At 50.3% G+C, this 15,224-nt stretch overlaps 1 protein-coding gene across 17 annotated transcripts in view; it reads left to right on the top strand.

Annotated features, from left to right (window-relative positions):
- LOC143031548 (ELAV-like protein 1) overlaps window positions 1-15,224 on the top strand; it is a 486,883-nt gene that overhangs the window by 443,261 nt on the left and 28,398 nt on the right. For 14 of the 17 annotated variants that reach the window (XM_076195544.1, XM_076195556.1, XM_076195553.1 and 11 more), the window contains 3 exons: window positions 359-462; window positions 1,909-2,062; window positions 3,838-4,093. In XM_076195544.1, coding sequence (XP_076051659.1) covers window positions 359-462; window positions 1,909-2,062; window positions 3,838-4,093 — 514 coding nt within the window. The remainder of the gene's footprint in view (window positions 1-358; window positions 463-1,908; window positions 2,063-3,837; window positions 4,094-15,224) is intronic. The other 3 variants (XM_076195555.1, XM_076195550.1, XM_076195557.1) reach the window with 1 other exon arrangement.

Here is a 15,224-nt window from a genome sequence, read left to right as displayed (position 1 = left end):
TATATATATATATATATATATATATAATATATATATATATATATATATATATATATGTATATATGTGGGTGTCAATTCCATCTGTCCTCCCCGGATTCGAACCGGGTTTGTGAAATCACGGTTCCATCACCCTACCGACTGTGTCGGAATAATTTGATCGACTTCACCGTCACTGGTGATTCTATTCTCATATGTGTGTGTGTGTATATATATGTATGATTTTATATATGTGGGTGTGGTTATATATATATATATATATAATATAATTTTTTTTTTTTTTTTTTTTTTTTTTTTTTTTTTTTTTTTTTTTCTCGTTGAACGCTTTGGGTCTAACGTTGCGATCCCTTTGGTCCCGCAGGTCAGAGCCTGGGCTACGGCTTCGTGAACTACGTGCGCACAGACGACGCCGAGAGGGCCATCAACCAGCTGAATGGCCTCAGGCTCCAAAACAAAACGATTAAGGTGAGTGACGGTGGAGGATGAGGTGGATGGATGGGGGGTGGGCGTGACCGGAACTGGCCACGCCCCCCAAAAAGGGATTTGTACGTTTCCATTAAATGAATTGGATTTTCTAATTTTAAATCAGTTATATTGTAATAATGATATTATATATACCTGTTGTATTTACAATTGTGTGTGTATATACGTGTGTAAAATACTTTTAGCCAGAATAAAGGCCCCATAAAAGGAGTCTTTGTGGATTTTAAAAACTTAATAAAATCACCCGACGGCAATATGTCATTGACGTCACTAAGGCCAGTGACGTCATCTAATTTGATGACGTCACCGATTCAGTTGTGATTTGCTGTGTGCCGTCAGGCGATTTTATTGAGAGTTGGGGGATAATCCCCTTCCCCCCACCTACCCACTTTCCTCCCCTTCCCCACGTCCCCTTTCCTCCCCTCTTCCACTCAGTGACGTCATCTAATTTGATGACGTCACCTTTCCTCCTTTTTCCCCTTCCCTTCCCTTCTTTCCCCTTTTCCATATTTCCTCCTTTTCCCCTTCCCTGTTCCCCTCCCTTCTTTCCTTTTCCCTCCCTACCTTCCTCTTCCCTCCTTTCTCCCCTCCCTTCCACCTTCCTTCCTTCCCCTCTTCCTTCCTTTCCCCCTTCCCTCCTTTCCCCCTTCCCTCCTTTCCCCCTTCCCTCACTTCCCTTTCCCTCTTCCCCCCCTCCCCCTTCGTCCCCCCACTTTCCTCCTCTTCCTATTCTTCCCTCTCCCTTCCTTACTACTCTCCTCTCCTCCTTCCCCCTCCATACCCCCTCCAAATCCCCCTCAGTGCCCTCCATATTCCCCGCCTTATACTCCATACCCTCCATATTCCCCTCATTACCCTCCATAACACCCTCCTTATCCTCCATACCCTCACCTTATCTTCCATACCGCCTCCATATTCCCCTCAACACCCTCCATAACCCCTCCAAATCCCCCTCCTTATCCTCCATATCCTCCATACTCCCTCCATATTCCCCTCAATACCCTCCATAACCCCACTCCTTATCCTTCATACCCTACTCCTTCCCCTCCATACTCCCTCCTTATCCTCCATACCGCCTCCATACCCTCTCCACAACCCCCTCCTTATCCACCATATGTCCCATATCCCCCTTAATACCCTCCATATCCCCCATACCCTCTCCATATCCTCCATACCCCTTCCTTATCTTCCATATTCCCCTCCATACTCCCTCCTTATCCTCCATATCCCCCTCCTTATCCTCCATACCCCCTCCATATTCCCCTCTATATCCTCCATACCCCCTCCATATTCCCCTCCTTATCCTCCATACCCCCCTCCCCGAACCTAAGATGATGCAACCCCCCCTCCCCCCAGCCGCCCCCATGACCTCCACAAACTCTTCTCATCTTAATTTTTTTTCTCTCCCCCCGTTTCCCCCCCATCCAGGTGTCGTACGCGCGGCCGAGCAGTGAAGCCATCAAGGGGGCCAACCTCTATGTCTCCGGTCTGCCCAAGTCGATGACCCAGCAAGACCTCGAGGGACTGTTTAGGTCCTACGGCTCCATTATCACCTCGCGGATCCTATGCGACAATATCACAGGTGAGCAGACCACTGGGGGCAAGGAGGGAGACATCCCCCCCCCCGGGGGGGAAGGTTGTAGGGGGAGGGGCGGGGGTGTGGGGACAGAATTAGAGGGGGAGAAGGGGGGCAAATGTCCTTGCAGGGTCAGGATAGTGGTAGGGGGGGGAAACATTCTTGTAGGGGGTGTTAGGATAGGAGTAGAATGAGGGGGGGAAAGCGGTAGGGGGAGGGAGAAGTGGGGGGAAGGGGGGAAAGGTCAATAGGGTGGGAGAGACGGAGAGGGTTGTGGGGGGCTTTGGCCCTGTCAACATGAGCAGATTCAAATGTCGCGGTTCGGTTACAGTGTACGCTAATTGAGGAGTCCACACACAATTTTTTTTTTTCGCCGCTGTTTCCGCGCGGTTCGAACCGTTCGTGTGAAGAGGTCCTTAGGGTGCTGGGGATGTAGGAGTGAGATAGAGAAGAATGGTCTCCAGTCATGAATAGCATGATGCGTGACTCTGGTCCGTAGGGAGTAACTCTGTATCCTGTAAACTGTATCATCTATTCTCTCCCACCCCCACATGGGGAGTGTTGGCGGGGTTTTGGAGTGATTCCCCACCCCCCCCACATGCTGGGAGGGGGGGTCCAAAGATATGACGTCACTAGCAGTCTGGGGAGGTGGGGAGAGGGGAGAAGGGGAGTGTTTGTGGTGATGGTAGGGGGGTTAGTGTGGGTTTAGGATGGGTGGGGGGAGTTTATTGGCAATGGGGGGGAAATTTGGAAGGACAAGGAGAGGGTTTGGAAATTTTTATTTTATTATTATTATTATTTATTATATATATATATATTTTTTTTTTCTGAATTTTCTGTCACCTAAGTTTACCAGTTTTGTTTGTGAACTATTAGAATATGAAATATAAATAAATAAAATAAATTAATAAATGAATTAGTTTTATAACGTATGGCCTGTTGTCTACCTGGCCACATAGCTGACATTTTTTAACTGCTTATGTTATTATTATTACTGCTATTGTTACTATTGTTATTACACATTATTATTATTATTACTAATTATTATCATTACTGATTATTATTGTTATTATTATTACTGTTATTTTGTTTTTGAGTCCCCCCATCATACCAACGCTCCCCCCCATCACCCCCCACTTTGATATGTAGAAATATCCCCCCATCCCCTCCCCACCCCTAATAATGCCCCCATATTTTTGATTAACTCTTAGCAACAGCACACTATACTTGTGTGTGCCTACATATATATACATACATGTGTGTATATATGTATATATTTGGCAACGATCTTAAGAATACTCCCCCCATTCCTCCCCATTTCTCCCCAACCCTAAAATATAAACCACATTTAGCTCCCCATGTTAAACCCCTAATATTAACCCCCCCAACCTAACTTCCCCCCCCATAAGCCGTTGATTTGCTTTGAATACCCTTGACCAACTCCCCCCCCCCGACCCATAATCCGTTTTGAGAAAGCCGGTTTATGCTCCCCACCATCTAGCTCCCCCCTCCCTATCCCCCCTTCCCCCCTTATGAATATGCCAGGAACATCATATAACTTCCTACTTTTATTTTTTCTGTATTTTCTCCCCCCCTCCCCCCTTCCCTCCCCCCCAACCGAACTCCTTGTCCTCGTCGTCGTTGTGTATGCAAATGCCAACTCGGACGTAATCGACTCCTTCCTTTCTCCACCACATTCCCGTCCCCTTTCCCGTCCCCTTTCCCGTCCCCCCTTTCCCCTTTCCCCTTTCCCCTTTCCCCTTTCCCTCTACCCCTCGCAGGCCTGTCGAAGGGCGTGGGATTCATCAGGTTCGATCAACGCGTCGAGGCTGAACGCGCTATCCAGAAGCTGAACGGGACGATTCCTGACGGCGCTACGGAGCCTATCACGGTCAAGTTCGCTAACAACCCGTCGAACAACAACAAGGCGGTTCCTCCATTGGCGGCGTACCTATCCCCCCTAGCCCGGCGCTTTGGGGGGCCTATCCACCATCCCGCAGGCCGTTTCCGGTACATTCCCCTGTCGCCCCTCACCAGGTTAGCGCGGCGCTGGCTGGCACACGCTCGCTCGCTCGCTCCACCCCGCCTCCTCGATCATAAGCTCCCATATACCTAACCCCCCCCCTCCCCGGGGGAGGGGGGGCTCCCCACCCCGAATCCTACTTATTTTCCACTAACCTCAACTCACCCAACAGTCCTCTCAGTCCACCCCCAACAATCCTCTCTATCCACCCCAACAATCCTCGCTATCCCCCCAAAAAAGCCTCTATCCAACCCCCAACAATCCTCTCTATCCACCCCCAACAATCCTCTCTATCCACCCCCCAACAATCCTCTCTATCCACCCCAACAATCCTCTCTATCCACCCCAACAATCCTCTCTATCCACCCCAACAATCCTCTCTATCCACCCCCAACAATTCTCTCTATCCACCACCAACAATCCTCTCTATCCACCCCCCCAAAAAAGTCTCTACTCCCCCATAAGACCTTGCTATCCCCCAAAAACCCTCTATCCACCCCCAAAAAAGCCTCTATCCACCCCAACAATCCTGTCTATCCCCCAAAAAGCCTCTATCCACCCCAACAGTCCTCTCTATCCACCTCCAAAAAAAACTCTATCCACCACCCCAACAATCCTCTCTATCCACCTCCAAAAAAGCCTCTATCCACCCCAACAATCCTCTCTATCCACCTCCAAAAAGCCTCTATCCACCCCAACAGTCCTCTCTATCCACCTCCAAAAAAGCCTCTGTCCACCCCCAACAATCCTATCTATCCACCCCCAAAAAGCCTCTATCCACCCCAACAGTCCTCTCTATCCACCCCCAAAAAGCCTCTATCCACCCAACAATCCTGTCTATCCACCTCCAAAAAGCCTCTATCCACCCCAACAGTCCTCTCTATCCACCTCCAAAAAAAGCCTCTATCCACCCCAGCAATCCTATCTATCCACCCCCCCAAAAAGCCTCTATCCACCCCAACAGTCCTCTCTATCCACCTCCAAAAAGCCTCTATCCACCCCAACAGTCCTCTCTATCCACCTCCAAAAAAGCCTCTATCCACCCCAACAATCCTGTCTATCCACTCCCAAAAAAGCCTCTATCCACCCCAACAATCCTCTCTATCCTCTCAAAAAAGCCTCTATCCACCCCAACAGTCCTCTCTATCCACCTCCAAAAAGCCTCTATCCACCCCCCAAAAAAGCCTCTATCCACCCCAACAATCCTGTCTATCCACTCCCAAAAAAGCCTCTATCCACCCCAACAATCCTCTCTATCCTCTCAAAAAAGCCTCTATCCACCCCAACAGTCCTCTCTATCCACCTCCAAAAAGCCTCTATCCACCCCAACAGTCCTCTCTATCCACCTCCAAAAAGCCTCTATCCACCCCAACAGTCCTCTCTATCCACCCCAACAGTCCTCTCTATCCACTCCCAAAAAAGCCTCTATCCACCCCAACAATCCTCTCTATCCATCCCCAACAATCCTCTCTATCCACCTCCAAAAAGCCTCTATCCACCCCAACTATCCTCTCTATCCACCCAAAAAAAAAAACCTATCCTCCTAAATTCTACTTATCTCCCACTAACCTTACCCCACCCATAATCCTGTCTATCCCTTGAAATCCTCCATCCACCCCCAAAAATCCTCCTTATCACCGAAAAATCCTCATCCCCTTATTTTTCCCTTAACCTTACCCCACACGAAATCCTATCCCCAAAAATCCTATCCCCCAAAATCCATCCCCCCAAAAATCCTATGCCCCAAAATCCCTTCATCCCCCGAAAAATCCTCTCTATCCCCCACAAATCTTTATCTTCTCACTAACCTTACCCCACAACCCCGAAGAAATCCTAATCCCCCCAAAACTTATCCCCCCATCAAACTCGAACCTTCCCTTCGTCCACGAAAATCACGTCCCCCCACCCTCAAAATCCTCATTCCTCCATCCCAAAATCTTCAATATCCCCCCCCCGCCACCAAATCCAACATCTTTCCACCCCAGAAATCCTCAGTTCCCCCCAAATCCTCAGTCCCTCCATACTAAGCCCCCATCCTCAAGCTCCCCTATCCCCCCACCCCGTCCATGTTATCCCTCATTCACCCCCACCCATCGTCCCCCAATTCCCCCCACTGTCACAACCCCCCCCTCTTTCCTACCACTTTTCCTTCCCTCTCCACTTTTCATCCCCTCCCCCTCCACTTTTCCTCCCCTCCCCTCCACTTTTCCTCCCCTCCCCTCCACTTTTCCTCCCCTCCCCTCCACTTTTCCTCCCCCTCCCCTCCACTTTTCCTCCCCCTCCACTTTCCTTCCCCTTCCATTTTTCCTCTCCCCCTCCACTTTTCCCCACCTCCCCTTCCACTTTTCTTCCCCTCTTCCACTTTTCCTCCCCTCCATCTCCCCTCCCACTCCACATTTACTACTCCCTTTTTTCCTCCCTCCTCCATTTTCCTTCCGTCCCCCCTTCCACCTTCCCCCTCCTATCTTGCTCTCCTTCCCTCCCCCCTCCCCGGAGGGGCTTAATCCACCTCAAACCTGAGGGTGCAGCCCTGTGGGCCGGCACTCGGTCCCCGGAATGAGGTCTGGATCTTGATTGGCCACAGGCTGGACATTAGCCTCCCCCCTTCCCCCCTCAACCCATTCTCCCCATCCTCCTCTCGCCACCATCTTTCCCTCCCCAACAGTCTCCCTCCTTGGCTTTCACCCTTCCCCCCCATCTAACCTTTATCCCACCCCCACACATATTCTCCCCATCCTTATCCTCACCATTCTCCCCCCGTAGGATCCTTTAACTACATTTTACAATCCATAAGTAATCTCCCCTTCCCCCCAACTCCGTCGCTCACAATTGTGTAATCACTAATATGGCAATAACACACGCAAAATCCCTTTCCGCTCCCCTTCCCCCCAGTTTCTCCCACACTATCCCCCCACACGTACCCACCCACTGGGCCATTGTTTCAACCCCCCACCGTCCACTGGTGTGTCATTCCCCCCATTCCCCCCCTATTCCCCCCAACATTGGCGTTTGCAGTGAATGCGCGCCAGACCAGTAGCCTTCTGTTTACAAAGAAAGTCTTGCAGACAGGTGACATTGGGAGAAATGTTACACACACGTACACACCCACGTACACACACATGTACACACGCTCCAAGGATGACATGTGTGAAGATTAATTTGAACTTGTTAGTCGAGGGGGAGGTGGTGGGGAACATCATGTAAATACACACATACGACTCATTAACCTAGTGCACCCCCTCGAGGAGGACTGTATGCTCCCCCTCGAGGACCACATGCTCCCCCTCAAGGACTATATGCTCCCCCTCGAGGACCACATGCTCCCCCTCGAGGACGACTATATGCTCCCCCTCGAGGACGACTATATGCTCCCCCTCGAGGAGGACTATATGCTACTCCTCGAGGACCACATGCTCCCCCTCGAGGACCATATGCTCCCCCTCAAGGACTATATGCTACTCCTCGAGGACCACGTGCTTCTCGAGCCGCCTCCTCACCCTCACTATGGTCCTCGAGTTTCCCCACGTGGACCTTGAAACGGGGAAGGGAGGGGCTTCAGACGTGGAGCCCCAGTACCCCCCCCCCCCCAGCAGGAAGGTCCTTCCCCCCCTCCCCTCCCCCTCTTACCTTCTTCAGGAGTTGGTCCTTCCACAGTAAGGATTCTGCTTCAGGAAGGTCTTCGCCACTCCACCTTCCCCTCCAGGCCCGAAGCCCCTTCCCCCCGCCCCCCATAAATCCCCCCCTCCCACGCCCACCCCGTTTTTGGCTTAACCCCCCCAACAATCCTCCCAGTACATAGTTATAACTCAACTAACCCCGTTGCTGCGTAGTTTACCTCAGATCCACCTTCGAGGGGGAGGGAGGGGGGGTAACGCCCCCCCTCCCTCTAACCAGAGGTGTGTGACGTCACAGGGGCCCCCCCGGGGGGGTAGCGTGTGACGTCACTCCCCTCGGTGGACGTTTTTGCCGGGGGTTTTGAAATCGCGCCTGAGAGCTCAAATGTGAATTTTAAAACCTGTTAAAAAAAAAGAGAGAAAGAGAGAGAGAAAAGTGCCCTCCCCCCCCCCCCACTAGATTTAGTTCGGCACTAGAGATCTAACTAGTAACCAACCACTAGTCATTAAGAGTCCAATATTCCTAGCTCAATCTTCAAATCTCCAAAGGTGTTTTGTGTTTACGAAAAATTACGTTAAGTTGAGCTAGGTAAAAACATGTATTTTTGTAATTATATATAGACATTTATTTACATATAGAACTTAGTGTAAGACTCGTGTTCAAAGACTATTCCCCCCCACCACTCCCCGTTCCCTTTATTCCCCCACTTTCCCCCAACCCCCCGTTCCCTTTATTCCCCCCACCCCATCCCCAGACCGGGAAGCAAAGAGAACAAAGTGGGGGGAAGGGGGGCTTACTTCGGTCTTGATGAAATGGAGGCTTGGAGGAGTTGGGGGGGAGGGATGGGGGCTAAATTGCAATACCGGAGACCCGTATATTGTATACCCCCCAGAAGAGAGAGAGAGAAGGGGGATTTGGGGGGGGTCCTACATGACATACATTAAGATGGGGGAGGGCACTTCCCCCCCCCCCTCGTCTCCCCATGGGATTAAATTAAAATGTGTTTAGGAGGGTCAACACTGTATACGCGTGTATATGTATATACAAACACATACTTGGGGGGAATTAAGATGTAAGCTCCCAGACATATTATCCACCCCCTATCCCCCCCGGGAATTTGGGCATGTGCAATCAAAGAACCCCCCTCCCCTTTAAACCACAATCAAACCCCAATTTAACCCCCCCACCCACATTTCCAAAATCTGTTCGAGTCGGAACGGATGGTTGTTGGGGAGGGAGGAAGGGAAGTGGGGGGATACATCAAAACCAAATATTACGAAAGTGGAGAATTCCACCCCACTTGGGGGGGGAATAGCTTCGATCAAGATCGGGTCAGTCGCCTTTCCCCCCTCCCCCCACCCATAAACCCCCAAAGGTACTTTCCCACCTGCATTCTCCCCAAAAATATAGCCCACCAAAAAGTATTACCCCACCCATATTCCCCCCAAAATTTATTTCCCCCCCCATAATGTATCCCTGCACCTTTCCCCCCCATCAGCTAGTTTGCTCCTTGCCTATACCCCCACATGCCTTCATTACACCCCCACACATGAATGTCATCTTTTCCTCCCCATCCCCCCGAACAGTAGTCCCCCCACCACAGCCAACATTTGTTTACAAGTATGTATCCGTACATATGTACATACGTACATCCTGGGCTGAATTACAGTTTTAACTCCAAGCATTACAACTTGGCTCCTACAACCATTGGCTTGTATGAATTCTCTCTCTCTCTCTCTCTCTCTCTCTCTCTCTCTCTCCCTCTCTCCTTCCTCTCTCTCTCTCCTTCCTCTCTCTCTCTCTCTCTCCTTCCTCACCCTCTCTCTCTCTCCTTCCTCTCTCTCTCCTTCCTCTCCCTCCCTCTCTCTTTCTCTCCTTCCTCTCCCTCTTTTTTCCCTCTTCTCCCTTCTCTCCCTCTCCCTCCCTCATCTTTTTCCCCTCTTCTCCCTTCCCTCCCTCGACTCTCTCTCTCTCTCTCTCTCTCTCTCTCTCTCTCTCTCTCTCTCTCTCTCTCTCTCATCTTTCTTCTCTCCTCTCTCCATGCCCTCTCCTCTCCTTTTCCTTTCTCCCTCTTCTCCTCTCTCTCTGTTCGAGTGACAATTCCTCGTCAACTTCCTCTTCCACTTCGTCCAAATCCAACTTAAACTTCACCATTTTCTCCACCATCCTCCCCCCCCAACCTACCTCGTGGGATGGGGTGGGGGGGATATCGACGGATGAACGAAGCCCCCCTCATTTTTTAGGCTCAGGATATACACCCCATCTTCCTCTCCCCAACTTCCATGTGATTGAATTTATCTCATAATTACAAAAAAAAAAAAAAAACAGGCCACATCCTCATTTCCCGCCTCAACCTCTTTCTCATCCTCTTCCTCTTTCTCATCCTCCTCCTCCTCCTCTTTCTCCTTCTCATCATCATCCTCTTCCTCATCATCGTCTTTCTCTTCCTCATCCTAATCTTCACGATCATATTTTTTTATGCCACATCTTTGTAAGCGACAACCTCCCCCCACCATCCCCCCTGCCCCCCTCAACCCCCCACAACCCAAACACACTCCCCATTGCTCCCCCCCCATCCCCATTCTACCCTTCTGACGGTCCGATACGTTTACTCGAAACGAACCCCCAACCCAACTCAAATCTCGTACTAAAATTACTCAAAACTCAAACTCCTTCAAAACACACACACACACACACACACACACACACACACACACACACACACACACACATATATATGCAGCTATACCTGGACACCGTCCTACCCCACCCACCCTCCCTCTTGCTTCCACTTGACCTAACCTGACCTAACCTCTTGCAGATCCCTATCAAACGAAGTAACTCGTCCCTTCAATACATATATATATACATATATATTTATATATATGTATATATATATATGCAGTACCATGGTGTACATTTTATGCTTTGTTCAATCTAGCGTCAGACTTAGGGGCGGATTGGTAAGTGGCCCACCGGCACACACACACACACACACACACACACACACATACACATACACACAGTAGATGCATAAAGATTTCAGTGACGACAAACCAGAATAAAGACAAGATATTACGTAGGTAGAAAGCACACACACACACACACGTACTTACATGCATACACACACACACACACACACACACACACGTACACAGAATCTGTCCAACGCTTCCACAATACGGACATCACTCCAACGTTCCCCCACTCCCCCCCGAAAGATCGACGGGAGGGAGGAGCGTTGCCGGTGGCAGTGGGGTAGCGGGTTGGGGAGGGGAAGTAACACCCATTTATGTCGGTGTTACATAGTCACCCATATCCCCCCCATCACACGCGTATACACACGCAATAAAAACATGTAAACACACTCAAGCTGTCTTTTCCCAGCCATATTCCCCCCCTCCCCCACTTTTAACCTCCCCCCCCCTGTACGAATAGGTGCTGATGTCTTCCCATTCTCCCCACTCCCAGTAGCCCCCCTTCCCCCCTGTTCTTTACCCCCCACACACAGCACCCCATAACTGCATTTTTCTCCATTTCCCCCCCCCCGTCTTCCTCCTCCATCCTTCTCCACCCTCCCCTTCCTCCTCCCCCTCTCCTCCATTCTCTTCCTCCTCCCTTCTCTGCCTTCCCCCCAACCCTCCCCCCCCAATTGTCATCACATTCACACGCATAAATCTCCCCCCCCTCTCCCCCGTCCTCCCCCCTAGGACAAAGACCCGCAACATACAGATTCAGTGTGCTTGCGCACACACACACACACACACTTGTGTGCGTATAAGGTCACAGTATTACCCATAGATCGGTCAAACGAGCTCTGAACTCTCATCCGGGAGGTTGATAACTGTCGATCACGAGTCCAACACGTGGTCCAAGACCATAGTACACGCACACCTCACACATCCTTAGTACCACTTTTAAGCAATTTCTCTCCCCCCCCCACTCCCCCCGGGGGGGGGATCAAACTAGTTTGGGGGGACTGGGGGGGATTGTCCGGAAAAATGATATCCTAAGTTTGGCCAGACGACAGCTAGACAGGGAGGAACTGTTTTCGTAAAGAAGGGAACTGGCCCCCCCTCCCCCTCTCCCCCCAAGAAAATCTTTCCCCCCACCACCACCATACACATTCCCCCTCGTCCACTATTCTCCCCACCCCTCCGTCTTCACCCATCATGTGTGCTTCTAAAGTATCCCCCCATGTTCGCTACTCCCCCCCGCATATCCCCCTATCCCATTCCTCCTACCCTTCCCCCCACTTCCTCGTTCCTGCTCATATCCCCATACCTTTCCCCCAAATCTTATCCCCCATACATTTCCCCCAAACCTTATCCCCCATACATTTCCCCCAAAATCTTATCTCCCATGCCTTTCCATCCAAACGTTATCCCCCATACCTTTCCCCCAACCATATCCCCCATACCTTTCCCCCAACCATATCCCCCATACATTTCCCCCCAAACCTTAATCCTCATACCTTTCCCCCAACCTTATCCCCCATACTTCCCCCAACATTATCCCCCATACCTTTCCCCCAAAACATTATCCCCCATATCTTTCCCCCCAAATATTATCCCCCAAACATCCCCCATACTTTCCCCCCCAAACCTTATCCCCCCATCATGACAGACACCCGATCCGCCCCCCCCCCCACTCCCGCGCGCGCCCGTGCCTGCTCAGTACCTAGTAGGTAACAGCCTGTAAGGGCTTTCCCCCCACCCCCCTCCCCGGCTGGGCTGTGTTGGGCCCACTGGCCCCCCCTCTTTCCCCCCCTCCACCCCCCTCCCTCTCGTGCGTGCACGGGGCCCCTCCATTTCCCCCCTCTCCTCCCACGGGTCACAGACCGGATGGCTAGATCTGACTGACAGACGGGGGGCTTATTTTTATCCCCCCAACCCCCCACACTCTTTGGGGGGTCTTGGTGGATGACGGAGGGGGCACGTTCCCCCCAGTAACATGTACAGATAGACGAACACCCAAGTATGGTTTGGTACCTCTATCCCCCCCATTCCCCCCACCATACGTCTCCAATACCTTCCCCCCTCCCACCTCTGTGCGCAGGTCGTTCACACACACACACACACAGGCATACACACACACATACAGGCATACACACACGCTACGTGTTCCAAGCTCTCATCCGGGAGGGTATTAGCTGTCGGTCACAAGTCCAGCACGTGATCTGAAGTAATGGTGGAGAAACGCATACTCGCTGACACGTACACATACGCTCACACACACACACACACACACACAGGCACATACATGCACAGACACACACGACGCTTATACGCACATGCACGTACATATAGGGTCGCCAGCCTGCCCCTGGTCTGAACAGTTCAGTCAAGTCAGTCAGTCAATCAGTCAGTCAGTCGTTCTGTTAGTGCACAAGCCATGACGTGGAGTGGGGTTGGACGATCGTATGATAGTGTAGTGCTCCCCAGCCCTCGCTCAGCCCAGCCAGGAGGAAATATATAAATATATATATATATATTTTTTTTTTACTAAACAACCCCAGAAATGTCACACAACCCCAGATCCGATCTGAAGATTATTCCTCCCTCCCCCCCTCAATGAGTTAGGCTGACCGGATCTGTTTCCAATTCTTATTCTTATTATTATTATTATTATTATTAATTATTACTCCTACATTTGTTATTATTACTGTTGTTATTCTTATTATTATTATTATGATTTAAGTAATGATAAAAAGAGAGACTAGAAAATGTCGTTGGACAATTATTGTATGTGCAGAGATTTAACTGTGTATTTTTGTGTAGCTTTGCCACCTTTTCCAGCACACACAATTCCAACACTTTTTTTGGATAATATGTACATTTTATATGTATTTCTTTATACTCAGCAATGGTTGTTACTCTCCCTTACGTTCTCTTTATGATCTTTTGTTGTCAAAAGCCGTTCATTTATATCTTTTCATTTTGTTCTTCATATTGAACATACCAAAAAAAAAAAAAAAAAAAAAAAAAATCAAAGTCAAATGCTTAACTTCAGAAAGTCCATACGATATATATATATATTTAATGTTTCACAGCTTTTCGTTTTATGATTTACTGTTTCGTTTTATTATTATTATTTTTATTTTTTACTTTAGTTTTTTCATTTTAGTTTTAGTCTTTATTACCCTTTAGTTTGTTTTCGAGGATGAGATTTGTTATTATGGTCGTTTGCCCTCTTTCCTTTCTGTTGTTTTTTTCATATTTTGCTTTGCTTCCTGAGTAACGCAACCATTTACATAAGGTTAAAAGCAACGCTGTTGCCACTTGCAGATGGGGACACCGAAGGAGCGTAGGGGGGGGGCACCTCCCCCCCTCTTCCCATTCCCCCCCGCCGCCTCCCTTCCCGTAAGCCTCCACCCGCTTATAAGTTTCCCCAAATCCCGCAGCGTATAAGAAATCGCATCCGCGTATTTCCCCCCCTCCCCTCCCCTCCCCTCCCCTCCCGCGTACAAGATTCCCTCCCCCTTCTCCCCCCCCACCACCACCCCACAGCCCTCCCATGTCTCCCCGAATTCAGTGTTGCGGAGATCGCGCTGCCCCCCCCCCCCCAATCTCCTCCCCCCAAACTTGCTTGACTCGTCCCCGTTGGGGGAAGTGACAGGTTGGGGGCGATGGTGGAGAGGGGGAAGTTTCCCCCCCAACCCCCCTAATTCCCCCCGCGGCTGTATGGTCTCCATTATTCGAGGGGGTGGGGAGTTTGGGTCTGTTTGGGGGAGTTTTCGGTCGACAGTATCCCCCCCCACCATGTGTTGGGAGGGGGGTGGTATCTGCAGAAGCCAGGACCAGGAGTTAGGCACCCCAGTCGGTGGATGGGGGGGAGGGGGGAGATTTATTAGGGGGCGTCATGTGAATGGGGGCTAATCGAAGTCTGTACAAAGTTTAGTACATTTGTACTACAAGAAGGACCTCGCAAGCCCCCCCCTCCCCCTCAAGGAAGGGTTTCGATGGTTACATTACACATAGGTCCAACTCGATAGAGCCTCTCGTAATCCTTACTACATCAGCCTTTGCTTAGGAAAGCACTTCAACCGGCAGTAGTAGTGAGGGTTTTTTCGACGTTCGACTGTACTGTCCGGATGAGGGTTAGGAAACACGAGATGTGTAGGAATTGGGGGGGGGGGGCTGTAGAGTTGAATAATCCCATGGGGGGAGGAAACATCGTGAGATTTAGATGACCCCCCCCATCTCAGATGAACTATTCCCGGGCGGGGAGATGGGTTGGGAGCCAGCAAGGAAGAACACTGGCTGGTCTTGCAAAGCCAACAACGTCATTTTATTTGTTTTTCCTCGGGGCGTGGTGGGGTGGAGTCTTGCTAGCGTACTTGTAACCGTAGGTTTACTATCATCTCCCCTACACGTCGTAAGTTAACGATGTTGACGTATATCGTAAGTTTACAACTTGCGCTAAAGAGGTGGTTACCAAACCCAGTTAGCTCGTTCGTGGTTAAGAGAGTTAGTTTAGGCGTCTGGTGGGAGTGAAGGGCCCTCGGTAAACCAGTTGCCCCGCTCGCAC

This window comes from Oratosquilla oratoria, chromosome 12 (genome assembly GCF_046742065.1).
Source record: "Oratosquilla oratoria isolate Oo_2021 chromosome 12, ASM4674206v1, whole genome shotgun sequence".
Lineage (NCBI taxonomy): Eukaryota > Metazoa > Arthropoda > Malacostraca > Stomatopoda > Squillidae > Oratosquilla > Oratosquilla oratoria.
This window is presented reverse-complemented; position numbering and strand designations above follow the sequence as displayed.